Genomic DNA, 16,851 nt, shown 5'->3' on the forward strand with positions numbered 1-16,851 from the left:
AGACTTGTCTAGAGCTTTTGAATTAAACCTTCTGTCTGCCAAGCTGACTTGAAGCATCAAAACAAAGAGGCAACAGAAAACTGGCCCACTGAGGTCACTGATGCTAATGTGACGGTGACACTTGTTGTCGCTGGTGTTTTGAGAATTTTACTAATATTACAAATATAAAACTGCCTTTTATTATGTGGTGCAAACACGGAAAAACAAACAGAATGTATCCTCAGACATGTGTAAACATAATACAATTTATTAAGTCTTTTTTTTTTTTTATAAATTTTTCATTTGTTATCTTTCCCTGTTTTTACATAATACAGTTAGATCTAAATGCAGCCCAACATTTACAGGCTATTTACAACTTAAACTTTCTCCATAGGGAAAATACACATGTATATTGTTGCTTCTTCAAGTATCTCAACCCCTCTTCATTCATTTTTCAACATTCTGTTTTGCTACAATATGATTTCAAAATGCATTTTGTTCAGAATCATTTGCATAAAACCTGAAGGTGAAAAAAAAGGTTTAATTCATGTTTTTTGTTGCTGTAATCATATTGTGTCAAAACAAAATACAAAAAAATGTGGGAGTGAATACTTTCAAAAGTGGCCGAATGTGATCAGAAGACGGGAAGAGGCCGGCACCCCTGATGTACGTCACGGTACGTGGTCCCAGGAAAAAAAAGAAAGAAAGAAGACGATACTCTCCAGATGACATGAGCAATAATGAATCTTAAAATACAAAATCAGTCTTGAAATGTTACACTTAACATACACATGATACTTTAATCAAGTAATCTCATGTTTTTTATATTTTTAAAAGCGCTAAGCTTCTGGCAAGTGTGCCACTGTGTCCTTTCACAGATCGATACATTCAGGCTAAATTAGGAGAGACAGCTTGTTGCTGATCTAGCAGATGAAATGCTGAAGTGAATACGCTGCTCAGAGAGAATTCTAGAAATTCATTTTCACAGTGGTGGTTTTGGAAAAGTGTGGTCTTGGAAACACATTGATTGGATTTGTCAGCTGCTGAAATCAATTTATAGAGACCCAAACTAGAGGTTGTGGATTATTTCTCAAGAAAATAAAAAATACAAATCTTACATTCAACAGCAACCTGAAGTCTGCAGAGCACAACTGACAGCACTGCTACAAGTCCTCACTTTCAAAGTAAAATCACTACATTAATGCACCCAGGGCATGCACACAGCATGCAGAACATCCTACTACCACTTGCCCTATGAGACAGCACAGAAACACACAACTATATATTATGGACCTATTTTGGGGCTGGGGGGGGTTCACAATCAAATCAAATTCACAAGTTTCTATCTCATACATTTCATTTCTTGATGCTCCACCTTCAGTTGGGACTGATCCAACTAGAGACCTGTTGATGTTCGGACTTTAATCCTGTTTGGCAAAAATCCCTCAAATAACAAAAACCCTAATCTTGAGCCTGTGATCAGTTTTTCTCACTTACTGTATAACAGGGATAAGGAACAGATGGACTGTCACTGAAAACCAGTTCTGGTTTTAAATGGAGGGTATTTTCTCTCATTGTTAGACACACAAGAAAATCAATAACCCCAAATAACTAGCAGGTGGTGCTATTGTAGCAGGTGTCATTACTGTGGACTGCAGCGCCGGTGCAGGAGCTGTAGTTCAGGCCATGACTTTCCTCCACCCCTGCAGCATGTGGCTGCTGGAGAGGAGGAGCTTCTCTGGCTCACATTCCTACTGTGCTGCTTATGGCAGCGCTGAGCTCTTCCTCTGTCACAGACCTCAAAGCCACTGCAGCCGCTCCACTACGTGACCTGCTACTGTTGGTCTGCAGCAAAGCAAAAAGACGGAGTCTGGCCAGCAACATTCATATAAACTCTGTGGCAGGAAATGGTCACGGACTCTGAACTCACAGAGGCTGTTTCTGTAAAGCTCGTGTGAAAACGACGGCTGCTCCTTCATCCTTGATTCTTGATTCTTAAATGGCATCTGCCCATCGTGCACTTCCACACACACATGATGACTATCAACCACATGCAGTCTGACGCGTCCCGGTGTCAGGATTTCAGGACTTGTGGTCAAGGGTTGCTTTAGGAATGTCCCCAGTCATGCTTGAAGCTGATGTCTCTGTGGGGGGAGCACTGATGTGTCCCCTCCTGTCGCTGATGGCCTGGTCTCGGGCCTGTGATTCTGCCCTGATGTGGGGTGAACTGCCAGCAGCCTGGGGGTCCTGTTCAGGCCAGCTTTAGAGTGCTGATGGGGAAGGAGGGCATGGTCACCATGGTCACGGGGTTGAGCACCGTCTGACCCACCAGCTGGGGGTGGTGGGCCACCATCTGGGTGCTCACCGCTGTCTGTTTGCCAATGATGGTGGCAGCAGGCTGGCTAGGTGCAGTGCCGTTCGCGTGGGCGTGGTTTAATGTGTGAGTGATGTGACCGACCACTGCAGACTGCGTGACGGCCACTGGCTGGGAATACAGGGTAGGTAGATGCTGGCTCAGGTGGGCCACCGGGTGTACCGTGATGTGGCTGATGGGCTGGTGTCCGGGGGCTAACTGGACAGAGCTGGTGGGTGTGGAAGGAGCCAGGTTGGTGATGTGTTTGGGCCCCCCTCCTTGAATGACATGGTTAACTGCCTGGATCACTGAGGGATGGGACACTGAAGCGTGGGCGATGACAGTGGGGTGGAGGCTGGGGGTGGTCACCATCTGTGGTTGGTGGGGGGTGGCGGGAGTGCTGGATGTCGTGGCTGAGAGTGACGGCGCCACTGCAGGTTTAGACGGCGGCTGTGGAGGAGCTGCTGGCTGCGGCTGCTGCAGACACGCTTTGTGCTGGATGGAGATGTGCTGTGTGATGAAGGAGGGAGTGGTAGTGGCTATCAGGGTCGGGGTCTGACTGGGTGTGGGAGTCTTGTGCAGCTCAGGTTTCATGGTTTGAGGCACAGTGGGTAAGGCAGCCTGTGCTCGTGGCGTGGTCTCCTCATCGAGGTCGTTGTCCATGACATCTTCCCCTTCTGCAACAGAGGAATGAACTCAGTGTCATCTGATAGAATGTTATTTAAAAAGGTAAAAAGGTGAACACTACTTTAATATCCACCAAGAGGCGGGACTTGGAAAGCCCCTGCCTCCCTGTCAGCGTACCGGAGGCAGTGGAGGTCGAGGCCTGGTCCTCTTCAGGCTGCACAGTCTGTCGGAGGACACGGTCGATCTCAATCACATCCATCCACTGGCTCAGCTCGTTCTTCAGCTCTGCTAATCGCTGCTGCGTGGCTATTTTCTCTCTGGCCAGTCGCTCCATGTCGTGCTCATACTCCTTCTCCTTCCGCTTTAATGTCTGAAAGGAGAAAGAAGGTGACGCTTCAGTTGTTGGGCTGTAAACTCATGAACTGTATGTATGTTGATGTATTATGGTTAGATTCATGGAAACGGAGACACACAATAATCCCATCAATGAGTAATGTGTCTGTGAGCTGCCGTCGGAGAGGAGATGCGTAATGTTTATTGGCCTTAATGTGGTTCAGATTATTAAAGGCACTTTGATTATAATGGAATGACTAACCATAGACAGAGCGTTGGGTTGAATTATCAAGTTTCATCAAAGACTCATAGCTGCATTCGTTTATTCGTGCTCATTTACAAATAAGGAAAACGTACAATCCTTATGTGCCTTCTTCATTTGTTGTATATTTAGATACAAATATTTCCATATTTTTTTTATTAGCGCCTAAAAGAATTCCGTATCACTAACGCACTGTACTATATAATCATTAGTTGGATAATTTTTCAACAAGCACCGGCATCATCAGACAAGTAATCCCAAAATCAAACAATTTGCCTTAAATAGACCATCAAAGTAAGTGAAGTGGTTTTATCAGTTCATCTTTACAAAATATTTGGCATTTACAACCACAGAACAAAATAATCACCATGCATGTCCAATAAAGAAAGATTTAAAAAGAAAACCTCTGACCACTGCCTGCGTGACTGTGCAACAAAAGCAAAGCAAAGAAGGGAGGGATGGAAGAGGGGAGGGGCAATAAGGGGGGCAGGAGGAGGTAGGAAAGAAAGAGGCATTTCCAGGCAGTGACTCTCTGACCCAATTTCTCCTAACGGGTCAGGTGACACAAGGCGAAAGAAACTTAAGTGAGCTGGTCTTCCCTGTGCAGGGTGACATGATGAAAAGTTATGAAAACATCAACACAAGTCAAGAATTGTTTTCACAGAGCAACAAGATGCACAGATGATACTCACTGTGCAGAGAACTAAAGGGAAACCAACAGGATAGAGTTGTATTGTAAGAAGTTAGTGCTTGAAATCAAACACCTCATATAATTTATTAATTGGGAAAACTATCCAGCTCTCTGTTGTTGAGGCTCAGGAAAATGACAGTGTGAAATACGTGGCCAGCAACCTGATGACTCAGGATCATAAAACCCTGAAGTTTGGACTTCCTGTTTGTGTTCGTGTCCCTGTCAAAGTGGTATCTGTGTGTGGCTTTAGACTTGCTATCATGTTGAAGCTTGAGCGTGGTCTGTTCCTGCATCTACAGCCGATATACGTGGACAGAAATAGCAAAGGCCTGGTGTGATTCAGCACCTGTCTGTAGTCCTTATTCAGGATTAGGCCAAGCAGTCTGTGCCGGGGCCAGGGACTCACACACAATTACAAAAAACCCCAAAACAAACCAGCACATCAAAAGTCTTCAGTCTTTGTTTTACTCAGTCATCGAGCCAAGCACGAATCCTCTCATTCTGTCAGGACTCTAATACTGCAGATAGGCTGACGAGGGAGAACCTTCTGAGCAAGACAAATCATATATTTCACTGAACATCTGGACAGAGGTGTGTAATTCAGAAAGAGCCATCATCAGACTGCCATGAGTGTGAATACATGCATTTTATTCTGTATATGTTAAGAGCATCCTTAGTTTCAAATTATAATGTACCAAAATGCCCCCCCATATTTGGTTGTCATGGAAACTGCTGCAAACCTCTTAGGGCTTCCTCAGTGACCTAAACACCGCGTACGCCTTCATTAGACAAAGTTTTCCTAATCTACACATTAAACTTTATTTTCTATTTTCTACTAAATCATTCCTGCAGAGGAATTACACAAACAAGAAACAAGAATTTGTGTCAAACAAACTGTCAGAGGAGCAGGATGGTACAGAGTGCAGTAAATCTGACACGTCAGTTACAAAGACGTGACTGCCTCCTCTTTGCTCCGTGTATTAGCAGGCACTGTGCATGCCACACACTATGACTCATGGAGAGAAATGCTGCATAAACAGCCAGAGCCACTGAACGCTCCCTGTTTCAGTGCTGATGGTCGACAGAGCAAACACCACGCACAGCTCTTCAGAATTAGTGCCTGAGATTAACCATGTAAACCTGATAACCAAGTCTGTCGCTGATGATTTCAGCACACTAGTAATCATGCCACCAGGTTGGGAGGACACAATGTGCCAAGTGCCTTTGTTTCCCAGCACATGGCCACACCTCCTGAGACTCTGAACTTCCCCCTTCTCCCCCCTCAGCAGAAATGATTACCTTCTCTCCAGATCAGCACAAGGATAGGCTGCATTGTGTATGCATGTGTGTGCTGGTGCATGCGTGTTTGTGCGTGCATGTGTGTGGGTGTGCACAAGGTAAACACAGCTCAAACGGTGTCACAAGCAATGCGACTGCCGAGCACATGGCCCCACAGAAAGCAGTAGGGGAGGGCGCAGATATCAGAGGATTGAAAGCAATACAAGCTGTACTCACTGACTCACTTTTGCAGCAGTCGGGAACAGTCAGTACAGGACTGGGCTTTCTTAAAGGGCCCGCAGCTCAGAAAGCCACGTTGAGGACATGCTGCTCAACCTGGTTGACTGATCAGCACACAAGTCTTGTGACAGTGTGGTAACTATAAACCCTTGTCTTAGCATCCCCTCCAGCTGGAACAGAGTACTTCACATGGTATCTATTCCTGATAATTAAAGGCCTGTTTGTGCCTCATTTAAAAACCTTGTGTGCAAGCTTGTGCTACTCATAACTGGACTACTAACCTCATCTTGGCTAAGAAGTAACTGGTTGATGGTACATGTTTAAAAATATTGTTGACTGACCACAATTAAAGCAGCTGTGTGTCACTCAATAACTGAGCAGGAAACTTATTTCCACTAAAAACTACTAACCTAAGGAAAGACACTTAATATGCGTAAATATATGTAGCAAGAAAAGCGACTGTAAATTTTCAACATTTAAGAAAAAACTGAGACCTTAAAAAAACAACATCAAAATATTCATTAAAAGTGACATTGACAGTCAAGGACTGATTTCTTTTGATAATCAAAGAGGACTGAATATGGGGGGAGGGAGAGGGCTTCAAAGGAAATATGTTATAATGTTCACCATTAAATGTCATTAACCAACAGTGCTGGGAGGATTAAAATCCCCCCGACCCCACCACCACCTTCTCTGCTGCGGTTTTTTTTTTTTTTTTTAAACCAGGTGTGCTTCAGATTGGCATTTGGGTACCAGCCAAAGAGGAACAAGTTCAGTCAGCTTTCAGGAGGAAATGGAGCGCGAGTGGAGTAAACCGAGCCGTGTGTTTACCGCTCCATGTTCCCTCCCTGCTGCTGGTAGCAGCCTGGTGGTACAGCGAGCCCTGCCTGTTGCAGTCCTGGGCGGGGGCCCAGCACGGGGGGGTGACGTCACGCAGCTCAGGCTAGCCATGTGCTTGCTGCTCATGTGGCCTTAAAAGCTCAGAGAGGCAGGAGGGAGGGAGGGAGGGAGGAAGGGATTTAGGGGTGGGGGGGTTGGTGTTTGCTCTGCCATTACCAAAACCCTTTTAGCTCTGTTACCATGAAAGTTAGGGCACAACTTAGAAGCATAAGGATCTGTACACAGTTATGGTTTCTGGTCATAGTTAGCTGCTGAGTCATTTGCACTCGAAACGAAAAGAGGAAATGAAATTTGAACTGCGAGATGTGTTGACCGAGTTTCTGTGGAAGCTGATAAAAAGACTGCTACACACTGTACACATTTCCAAATTAAGACTACGGATCATAGACTAGAATAAAAATTAAATATGATGCAGCCTACAGGCTGTTATTTGAACAACTTCTCAGCCCAGTGTTGTTGATAGCAGGCTGCTTTTCCGCTGCCAGCCCACAGGAGGGCAAGGACGGGATGGGGAGGGAGGAGACAGCTGTCTGGGAGAGAGCTGTACGCAGGCAGGACATGCGTCTGCACCACCCATGTCAAGATGACAGCATGTACACGTGTTCTTTCTCCCTTTTTTGGAGGGCTTCCTATCTCTGAGTGCTCCCCACCTCTTTTACCCAACACCTCTGAAATAAAAACAACGTTGGTGAAAAAAACTGCCAGTTTGTGACAAAGCTATGCAATTGAGCGAAGTGAGCAGCTAAAATTTCTGTCAGCATGAATCATGCATATAAGGCAAATTACCATTTGTCTTTTTTTTTTTAAACACATGTAGTGTTTAAAAATATCCTTTTTCCTGCTCTGCTGTTATGAGAGGAGAAAGAGGAACGTTAGTCTGCCAGTTGAACAGTGTTGCTGTTCTCTGCCCCCAGGAGAGGGGGCAGAGGGAGGGAGTTTGGGTGATGAGCTCTGCACCCACGCTGTCCTAGTTTCCCCTCACAATCCACGCACAGACAGGAATAACCAGACTGTTGCTTCATGGATCATCAGATAGGCAGTGCACTATCTTCTGCAAAATGTATATATGTAAATATGTAACTCAGTTATATAACAGTAGGGGAGTGACCAGTGAGTAAAGTCTCGTCATAATACCTTTAAAACCTCATAACTAAGCTAACTAAACTACTGCTACCAAAACATCAAACCCCATTCATAACTAGACATTTGCAAACATCTGATGCCTTCTTGGGTCCAGGGGTAAGCTTATGGCTCAGATTTAACACCCCCCCTAGCATCCATCTATAGAAGAAATACGAAAATGACCCACAGTAAACAGCCAGATTTGGTCAGCAACTCAGGCATATCCTGAAAGCCTTAAACTGGGCCAGTGGTGAACCTTTGCACCAGCTGTTTACAACCAAGATACTCATACTATATGCTGAGTCATTCCTAAACACGACACACATGCCCAATAAGTCATATTCAAGTGGCAAATACAAGGATATGTTTGCAATTTCCCAAACCAGGATCAGACTGAAGGAACAAAATGGGATTCAAATCAAGAAGACGTTTGCAGAAAGAAGCTACAAAGATTCTCATGAATATTCCAGTTCAAATTTCACCCTGACTAGTGGAAATAAATACTCATTTGGGACAGAGGGCACCTACACAGTGTGTGAGTTAAGCCATTATCTATGCAACTTTATACCTTATGCCCTAAAAACCACTGGGCCTTTTTCTTCAGCAATTAGGGATATTTCTGAGAAATAATCAGGAAAACTGTGATCTTGAATGGACAAAACAAAAGAAGTACTACTGATAATAACAGCCTGCACTTGTCATGTTAGTGGTAATGTATGTACTGCTAGACACTCTAGTCCATCTACTTCTCCTGGACAAGGGGTCCTGTCGCTACAGTAACAGATCTTGTTGACACAGCTTTATTCAGTCTCCTCAATTCAATTGCACATTTTAGTACCTTCACCTGCTTTACAGAGGAAACACTTGTACTATGCAAACAGCAAAAGTCAAATTTCTGGTACTAGCCCAAATTTCAATCATAATTTCACATGTGCAATATTGAGCACGGCAGGACTTTGTCCTGCTCTTCATTAATGTTTACAATCTATAACATTCATCCCAAATATCCATACTGTAAAGCCTCTGTGCATCCACAACATCTATCGAGTATCATTATACTGTGCAGACTTTTTCACACTCCTTGAGGTATTACGGTGATTTGTGATATTGGTATTCTATAAATAAGACTTAACGATGAGTAGGTTGAATGCTCTGATTACTGACAGTAATTTTTTACCCAGATAAATATGTAGTCAACTAACCAAGAGACAAGAACAGAGTAACTGATGATTATGATTATTAGCTTCAGCTCTGAATACTCATGACTTGCTAAAAGTAAAATACATCCACATATCAATATCTGTCTGACCTACAACAGTGGGACCAGCTTGGAGGTGTGTCCCTGATTGAGTGATCATGTTTGCAACTTTGGTCAATCACACCACATCACTGAGCTGGAAGTTCCGGTGCAACTGACATAACTAGCTCATCTGCATAGCATGTAGGCAACAGAAATAAGAGCTACCAGAGAAAGACACAATGCTGACAGCAGGACAACAATTAAAATCCTCTTAACTAAAGGACTTTAAAATTGAAACAACTACAGAAAATGCAGGCTTTGTATTGGCATGGAATGCCATTATATTAACACAATAAACAAGACTCTTCCCTGTTGACAATTCCACATATCGAACCGAGGAAATTAGAAGTCAAGTCTTGTCTCAATAAACATCTGTAACATTAGGAAGTAGTTGGAAGTAAAAAAAAGCCTGGATCTTGTGGATCCAGACAGTAGCCCTGAGCTGTGAAATAAGGAGGATATCCCGTCTTGGGATGCCCTGGTGGCAGGCCAGCCATTTCCTAGGTTTTTAACCTAGTCCTTATATGCCTGGGGCTTCCAAAGCATGGAAGCTCAGACTGTGCCAGGAACCAGTACAAGCAAGTCTTTGCAAGATTCACCAACATCTGGCTAATGCGGTACAGAGACGCAAATTTATAGGTCAAAGAATATTTTGTTTTGATAAACGTAATGAATGGGTGCTTGGTATAGTTATTGAGCAACATCTTTATATATAAAAAACAGTACATATTAACAAAAGGAAATGTTATCAAAAAAAATAAAAAATAAAATCCAAAGCCATTCATATTTGGATGGAGTGTCCAGAAAGGACCTTGTAGTAAAATATTTTTTCTCTATCAGTCAGCTCTATTTGATATATAAAATCACAAAGTTGTGTAGCGTTAAAACTTGGCCAAAATGAGACCTCAAACATCAGCAGCTCACCTGAATGTATCTCAACGCACTTCTCAACACACTCAGGTTGGAGGTTTTCTTCTCATCAATATTGGGGATGTTCTTTTTCAGTGTTTCAAAGCACTCCTTCAGGTGAGCTCGTCTGAGAAACATAAGATTCAGAGGAGGGACTTCAGATGATGGAAATCATGGCATCACATCACCATGTTACACCACAGAAAATGGAGCGCAGCAATTTCATTCAGTTCTTACAACCAAAGGCCATAGATCCAACGGAATCTATGGAACAAGTATAATTCAGAAATAATAATACAATTAACCTCAGTTCTCTCAATTTAAAAAGGCTCCATAATAGACAGGTTAAACCCACCTGTTTTTCTCAAGCTTGTTATGCACTTCTCTTGTGCCTGCCCTGCAATAGCACAGACAAGAGCACAGTAAGAATTTGGTTTTCAAAAGGGCAAAGTTAAACAAATAATCAAAATCAACCTTTTTTTTTTGCTTTATTCCTATTACAGAGTACAGAAACAATATTCAATCAGATAGACTGGAGAGTAGATTTCTTTATCTATGCTGAATAATGAGACTCACATGCCTCTAAATTATACCTTAAAAAGGATCCTTCGGCATTGAAAGGCCAAGAAATTGAGATAAAATGTCAAATTTAGCTTTGGTTTTAACTGTTTGGTGACATTTTAACAACTTTTATTGATTGACAAAACTTTAACACGATTTAAACCAATACACACCTGCAGGTGTATTTGGGTTACAATGTAAACAAGTTAATAGGTTTAGGCTTACCCTCCAGGTCTCTTCTTGTTGTCCAGCTGGCGGCCATCATCAGGAGGACTTCCCCGGCTGTTAGGGCCATTCTGTACAGGAGCTTGTTGAAGCACAGGTCCCGACTGTGAGAGTAAGGCATGTTGCTGTGGAGGGTTCACGATGGAGCCAGGAGAGCACTGGACCAGCTGCTGGTGTGTCTGCTGCTGCAGTTTAGTGTTGTTAGTTTGGGTGATGAGCTGTGGGTGGAGGTTGTTCTGTATTGGCTGCTTTTGGTTGGTGTTCAGAACAGAGGTCGTGTAGTCATGTTTGAGTTGTGGAGAGTGAGAGGGCGCTGTGTCACTTCCCTCCTGGGGGGAGTGGGGGTCTCTCTTGCGCAAAGACAGTTGGGGAGCAGTTGGAGGGGAGAGTGTGGCAACAGGCAGAGTGGGTGATCCTGTAGGGTTGGGGGTGACCACAGGGATGGGGATAACAGCAATAGGCATGGAGGAGGGAGGCAGAGAGGGTGGTATGGGGGTCGGGCGACATTCATTGTGAAGCCCCTCTGCTTTACAAACATTGTTGATATGGATTGTCAAACTGTGGTTTACATCTGAGTGCCTCTCCCCTTTCAGCTGCTCCAGAGAAAGTTTCTCCTTCAGTTCATCCTCTGCAGAAGAGACAAGACGTTACCAGAACACAGACAACAGTTCTTCCACACACATAAGCTAATACAAGTCACAGATATAAACACTGTGTTTACTGTATGACATACAACAATAACAGAATACTGAAGTCATTCAGCAGAGCACATGTAAGACGTTATTTAATAAAGATGAAGACAAATGTTTCAACTGCATTAAGTCCCCTGTTTTTATTTTTATGTTAATAGTTGTCTGCATAGTCAATATTGCCAATAAGCATTGGTAAAAATTTTACTTGGGCGAAGTCTTTCTGGGGACAGAAGTACATTTACTGACCCTACTTGTCTGGCTTTGAGCTTGCACTAACAAAAAGGAAGTTGTGGCTCTAAAGGAGGTACATGTGGCTGTAAAGTAATCCCAATCACAGTCCACTGACCAAGTTATGTTAAGGAGGAGGGTGCATGTCTGCAGTACACCCCGAACAAAATATCACACTGATTGTGCCCCATCACAAGCAGGTTTCACATTTACGTCTGTAAATAGGTGCCCATATGCATGTTGTGTAGTCAAGTCAAAACGCATTTGGTAGGTTGACCATTACTTCTTAAAGTTATGAACCCCAACCACAGCTCCTGTAAAAGATATAATCTGTATTTAATTACATATCAGGAGGTCTGCAACAAGCCACTGAAAACACAAATATATCAGTATTTATGATAATTGTCAATATGATGAAACCTGAATTAAAAAAAAAAACAAAACAAAACAAAACAGACATTAACGTCGACAAAAAAAGAAGCATGATTGAAAATACTATCGCTATAAAGATATGACACATGATGGCCATCGTATGGACCCTGACCTCTCCAAAATGTCTGTAAACATTCTCTGTCATCCAGGTCAAAGTTATCTAAGAGGGGTTGAATAAAGGACAGCTGGACAGTTGTATATACCACAGATTTTACTTCTGGTCATAAAAGGCCCCTTCAGATAATCTGAGCTGTGTCTACAACTATATCTAAGGATCTACAACTCTATCCAGTGGCCCCTGATTCAACCCGTCTTGGATACCTCTCTAAAGTGAGCACCAACTGAATTATAGAAGCTCCATGAAGCTGCAGGACAGGTTATTAGGTGTATCTATCAAACTATATAGCATCAATTATTTAGATGTAAAGGTTAAAGGGAAGGTACAATGCTTCCTTCTTGAAAATGAACCATCAGATCTGCCCCATAAATCACTGCTTAACATTAGTCATTTGGGTTGAACATGTTAAAAAAAATAAAAAAAGTCCCCCCCCAAACATTATGATCAACTAAAAGTGTATTTGGCTGACCATTAAAGACTTTACAGCTCAGAAACACCAAGCTGTCTTCTACAGAGACCTAGTCCAATTATTAGCACAAACATTGTAAATATATGAGTTTTTTTTATTATTATTTTATTGGTAATAGAAATATTTGTATGGAGAGTATTGCATACGTCTGAACCTTGTCACTTCACAATGTGAAAGAGGGAAGAGACCCTTCCAATCTTGAATAGCTCTGGAGATCATTTTATTGGTATCAGACTGAAGAGTCAAGTGTTTCACTTTAAACTGCATATTAGTTACATTGAGAAATATTTTCTTCAAAGTAAAAAAAAACACAAACACAAACAAAAGAACAGGATGTACCAGTCAGTTCACTAGCCAGATTTCATTTGATCCCTGCCTTGTCATTAAATAAGATAAGCTAGAATTTTTCTGTTGACACACTAGAATGAGGAATATTCCTGAACAATAAACATGTGATACACCTACAAAACAAGAGGATTTTCTATATTTCTATAGACATTATATAACTGCAGCACATAGAGAAACACTGGCCTACTTTCCTACACAGAGTGACCTGCTCTACAGTAGTAGGGAGGGTGGAGGGAGGGGAGGACTCTGCTCTGGCAGTGCAGCAAGTCAGGAGGAGCTGAGAGAGGAAAAAAAGATGGAGTTGTCACTCTGACCTCCTTTTGAATAACACAAACGATTTCCACACAAATAGGTGAGAACATTTATTTACAGACTTCTATACTCTCAAAACACAAGGTGACCACTACAGTTTGAGAAACAATACTTGGGCAACAGACTGCACAGGCCTGAACAACACAGGGAATTTGTTATACTGTACAAGGTAGCAGAGTTTACAGCAGCATGACTAAGCTGTTATGTTTCCTTGTAATTAGCATGGAGGCAGAGCAGTTGCCTAAACTGTGTACTTTTAATAGCTTTAAACAGTATAGACAACAACGTCATAATCCTATGTTAGTCTTTCCTGGCAATGCGGCTGCTTTTCTATTAATCTGACTCACAAACAAGGTGTTACAAAAAAATATACAGGCTCAAGCAGGCTAGTTTGTCCTTTCTTTAAAGCATGACAGAAATATGATATTGCCAGAATATGTCATGATATTGTGTGAGCGATTAGGGGAAACTAGGTTGAGAGATTTGTTCTACTGTATTGGCTATGGACTGCGCCCCATATGGATATATCACTACTGTACAATATTCCACAATATTTCCAATGTCAATGTATACATGTATGTGTATATATTTATATTTTTTTCTTTTGTCTTTCGCTTATCATGTCCAAGATGGAAACAATGGAGTCAAATTCATAGCATGTTTACACATACCTGGCACTAAAATCTTATTCTGATTCTGATATGCTCAATATAGCACATATGAACTTTATTTGAGTTGAGCCTGCTCACAAAGCAAGAGCACAGTGCAAAAAAATGTTTTTCCATTAATTTTTCCAAACAAATTTCCTCTAAAACTAATGAAAATGTATATTTCTGTGAGGGTAATAGTTACATTTATTACTTTTTGGTGTGTGCAAAGCTTTAATATCATGTCTCCTTCCTCTATTATTAAATTAAATAACTTCAGCTGGAGGTTTTTTTTATTATTCCTTTAGACCCTCTGTAATAACTCTGTATGGTAGTCACCTATCCACGAGCCACATGTGGCATATAGTTACAAAATATGTACCACATGTTACAGTGACTGTTCGGAAAAGTATACACAAAAGGCGGCATTCATAATCTCTAGAAAACATTTTAGTATCTTTTGGTGTGGCTTAATTCGCAGTCACATTTTGAATTGGCCAAAAGCACATTTATTTCACTCTCTGTACAAAATTACAGAGCAGTTTTGTTCCAATGGAAATATTCATGTCAACTTTTATGCATAGTTCTTATACTAGTGCAGGCAGTATTAACTGTAAAGCAATCAAGGATTTGCAACTCGATTGCTTGTATTTACCACTATAGATGGCATGTTGTCCTGGCAAAAAAAATATGGATATATACCTGAACAATTGCAATACTTACTTGGCCATAGATTGAATAAATTGTTGTGGTGCAGCACACTGTATGGGTAATCTTTTCTTTTACCGTATGGGTTAGGGTTAGTTTGGGGGAGTTCGTACAGTACCGAGTCATCTTCTCCATTAACGATCTTTGGGAGGGGTTGCCCAACACGCACGTGGTGAAAGGGGCGGGGCCGCTCCCCCTCCTACATTGTTAACATTAGAGAGGCGTGGTTGTGGAGGGGGGGGGGTCGATACACGTCATCTACAGACAGTCGAAGCCCTCCACGAGCGTCTGAAAAGGCCAAGGAGTTTGTTTGTTTGTTTGTTTGATTGATTGTTTGATTGATTGTTTGTTTGGTTGGTTGGTTGGTTGGCTGGCTGATTTACGAGGCTCAGGCGCTCAGCAGCAACATGTCGGGGACACCGAGCTTGAGCAGCCGTGTCAGCTGCGGATCGTCGTAGCGAGGGGAGTCCGAACAGTCACTTGATCCCTGCCAGGTCATTATGTAAAACAAGCTTTACACCCCACTGTGCCACCGCCCTTTACCCCCTGTTCGAGCTCCCTGCCCCTCAGTGTGCAGACGGCCATAAATCCACCGCTGCTGCTGCTGTACATGATCCATCCTGTCTATGCAGCAGCCCTCCACACTGCAGCAGCCCCAGCGTGTCTCATAGCTGTGCTGTGTATTTAACTTGTGCTGATGCAAGAGTTCAGAAACTCCCCGGAGCATTTGCACATTAGAGATGAATGTGAAAGTAAAACTAACATTTTGTCACAGCGACATCTATATCTACAGCGATATAAAAGACAGCGCACTGGATATGCTGACATTTGCTCGTGAATGATGCTGATAAATCAATGATAAATAGTTTTCAGGATCAGAAAATAAACCTTTCGGGTACATTCTGCTGGTTTGTTCAGGATGGTGCGTTCAAAGTCTCCAAGGTGCCACACTGGGTAAACATTCAACACCATATTTATTTGTAATAAAATACGTCCTTACCACGTGCTTTCTGTTGTTGCTGGGCTTGCAATTCCAAAAACTTGGCTGCTTCCAGGAGCGTTTCGATGCTCATCTCTGCCCGGCTGGGAAAGCGGTGCCTTAGTTTATAGGGAGAACGGCCACAGAGCAAATGCGATACGCGCCCGGGCAGCACAGGGAGAGGTCCCCGGTGTGGAGCTGGAAAAAAGGGTAACCGGACACCCCCTCAGCAGGAACTCTGTCACTACGGAGGACTTACAAACAAGATGGCGCCCAAAGTAGTAGGAGCAAATAAGGTTTGTGAATCACGCACGGCGAGTAACCGCCCACAGGCAGGACGGCGGCAAACCCCGGAGCCGGGTCCACATGGATCCACAACTTCATGTTTCAACTCAGACCTCCCCACATCACATCATATCGCACTCCTCCTGCTGTTTCCCCTCGAACTGGCTTCGTTGTGTTAACACTATAACATTTGCTGGCCCCGCCATGATCTCCGCGGTTTACTGGTAACCATGACTACGGCAGGTTCAATTCACAGCTGAGAAGTATCCGCCAGCCAATCAGCGCCAAGAACAACTGGGCTCAGACCCACGTGGACCGACGGCCGGAGCTCAGAGGGAAACCCGGGGCCGTGTCAGAGGAGACGGTGTCTGATGGTGGAGATCAGGGCAGATCAGGGCAGATCAGGGGAGATGGAGAGGAGCTAAGTGCAAGAAATTTAGTTAGGGAGGCTCACAATATCGGTTTTGTTTATCGCTGTGCACTTTACAAATTAAGGCTTCAAATTCAAATTTATCAGGATGTTTCAACAAATATATTAGAACTCATTGATTTTAGGTGGCATTAATTTAGTAGACAAGTAGGAATAGCTGATTTAAACCATGAACAGCCTGACATATTAAGGTCTGAATGTACCTGTTTTACCTACTCTGTGTAAATGTGAAGCATATAAACCAGATTGTTTTTTTTGTTTTTTTTTAAAGATTAGTGCACATCATTAGCAGTTACATCCAGTTGCTCTACTTAGTTCCAAGTTTTTGCGTAACCCTCATTTGAACACACAAAGCCACAGTTCTCATAAAATAATGGGGGCATTTTGTATATCTGTGTATTGCTCTTTGCCTGTGACACAACA

At 42.8% G+C, this 16,851-nt stretch overlaps 1 protein-coding gene across 1 annotated transcript; it reads right to left on the minus strand.

Annotated features, from left to right (window-relative positions):
- Nucleotides 1-217: 217 nt before the first annotated feature.
- On the minus strand, nt 218-15,973 carry mnta (MAX network transcriptional repressor a). Its single transcript, XM_029518339.1, has 6 exons — nt 15,735-15,973; nt 10,781-11,408; nt 10,350-10,391; nt 10,010-10,121; nt 3,137-3,329; nt 218-3,009 (listed from the first exon to the last, which is right to left on the minus strand). The coding sequence occupies exons 1-6, from the start codon at nt 15,805-15,807 to the stop codon at nt 2,231-2,233; spliced, it is 1,827 nt and encodes a 608-aa protein (XP_029374199.1). The 5' UTR covers nt 15,808-15,973; the 3' UTR covers nt 218-2,230.
- Nucleotides 15,974-16,851: the final 878 nt, after the last annotated feature.

Source organism: Echeneis naucrates, chromosome 13, assembly GCF_900963305.1.
Source record: "Echeneis naucrates chromosome 13, fEcheNa1.1, whole genome shotgun sequence".
NCBI lineage: Eukaryota > Metazoa > Chordata > Actinopteri > Carangiformes > Echeneidae > Echeneis > Echeneis naucrates.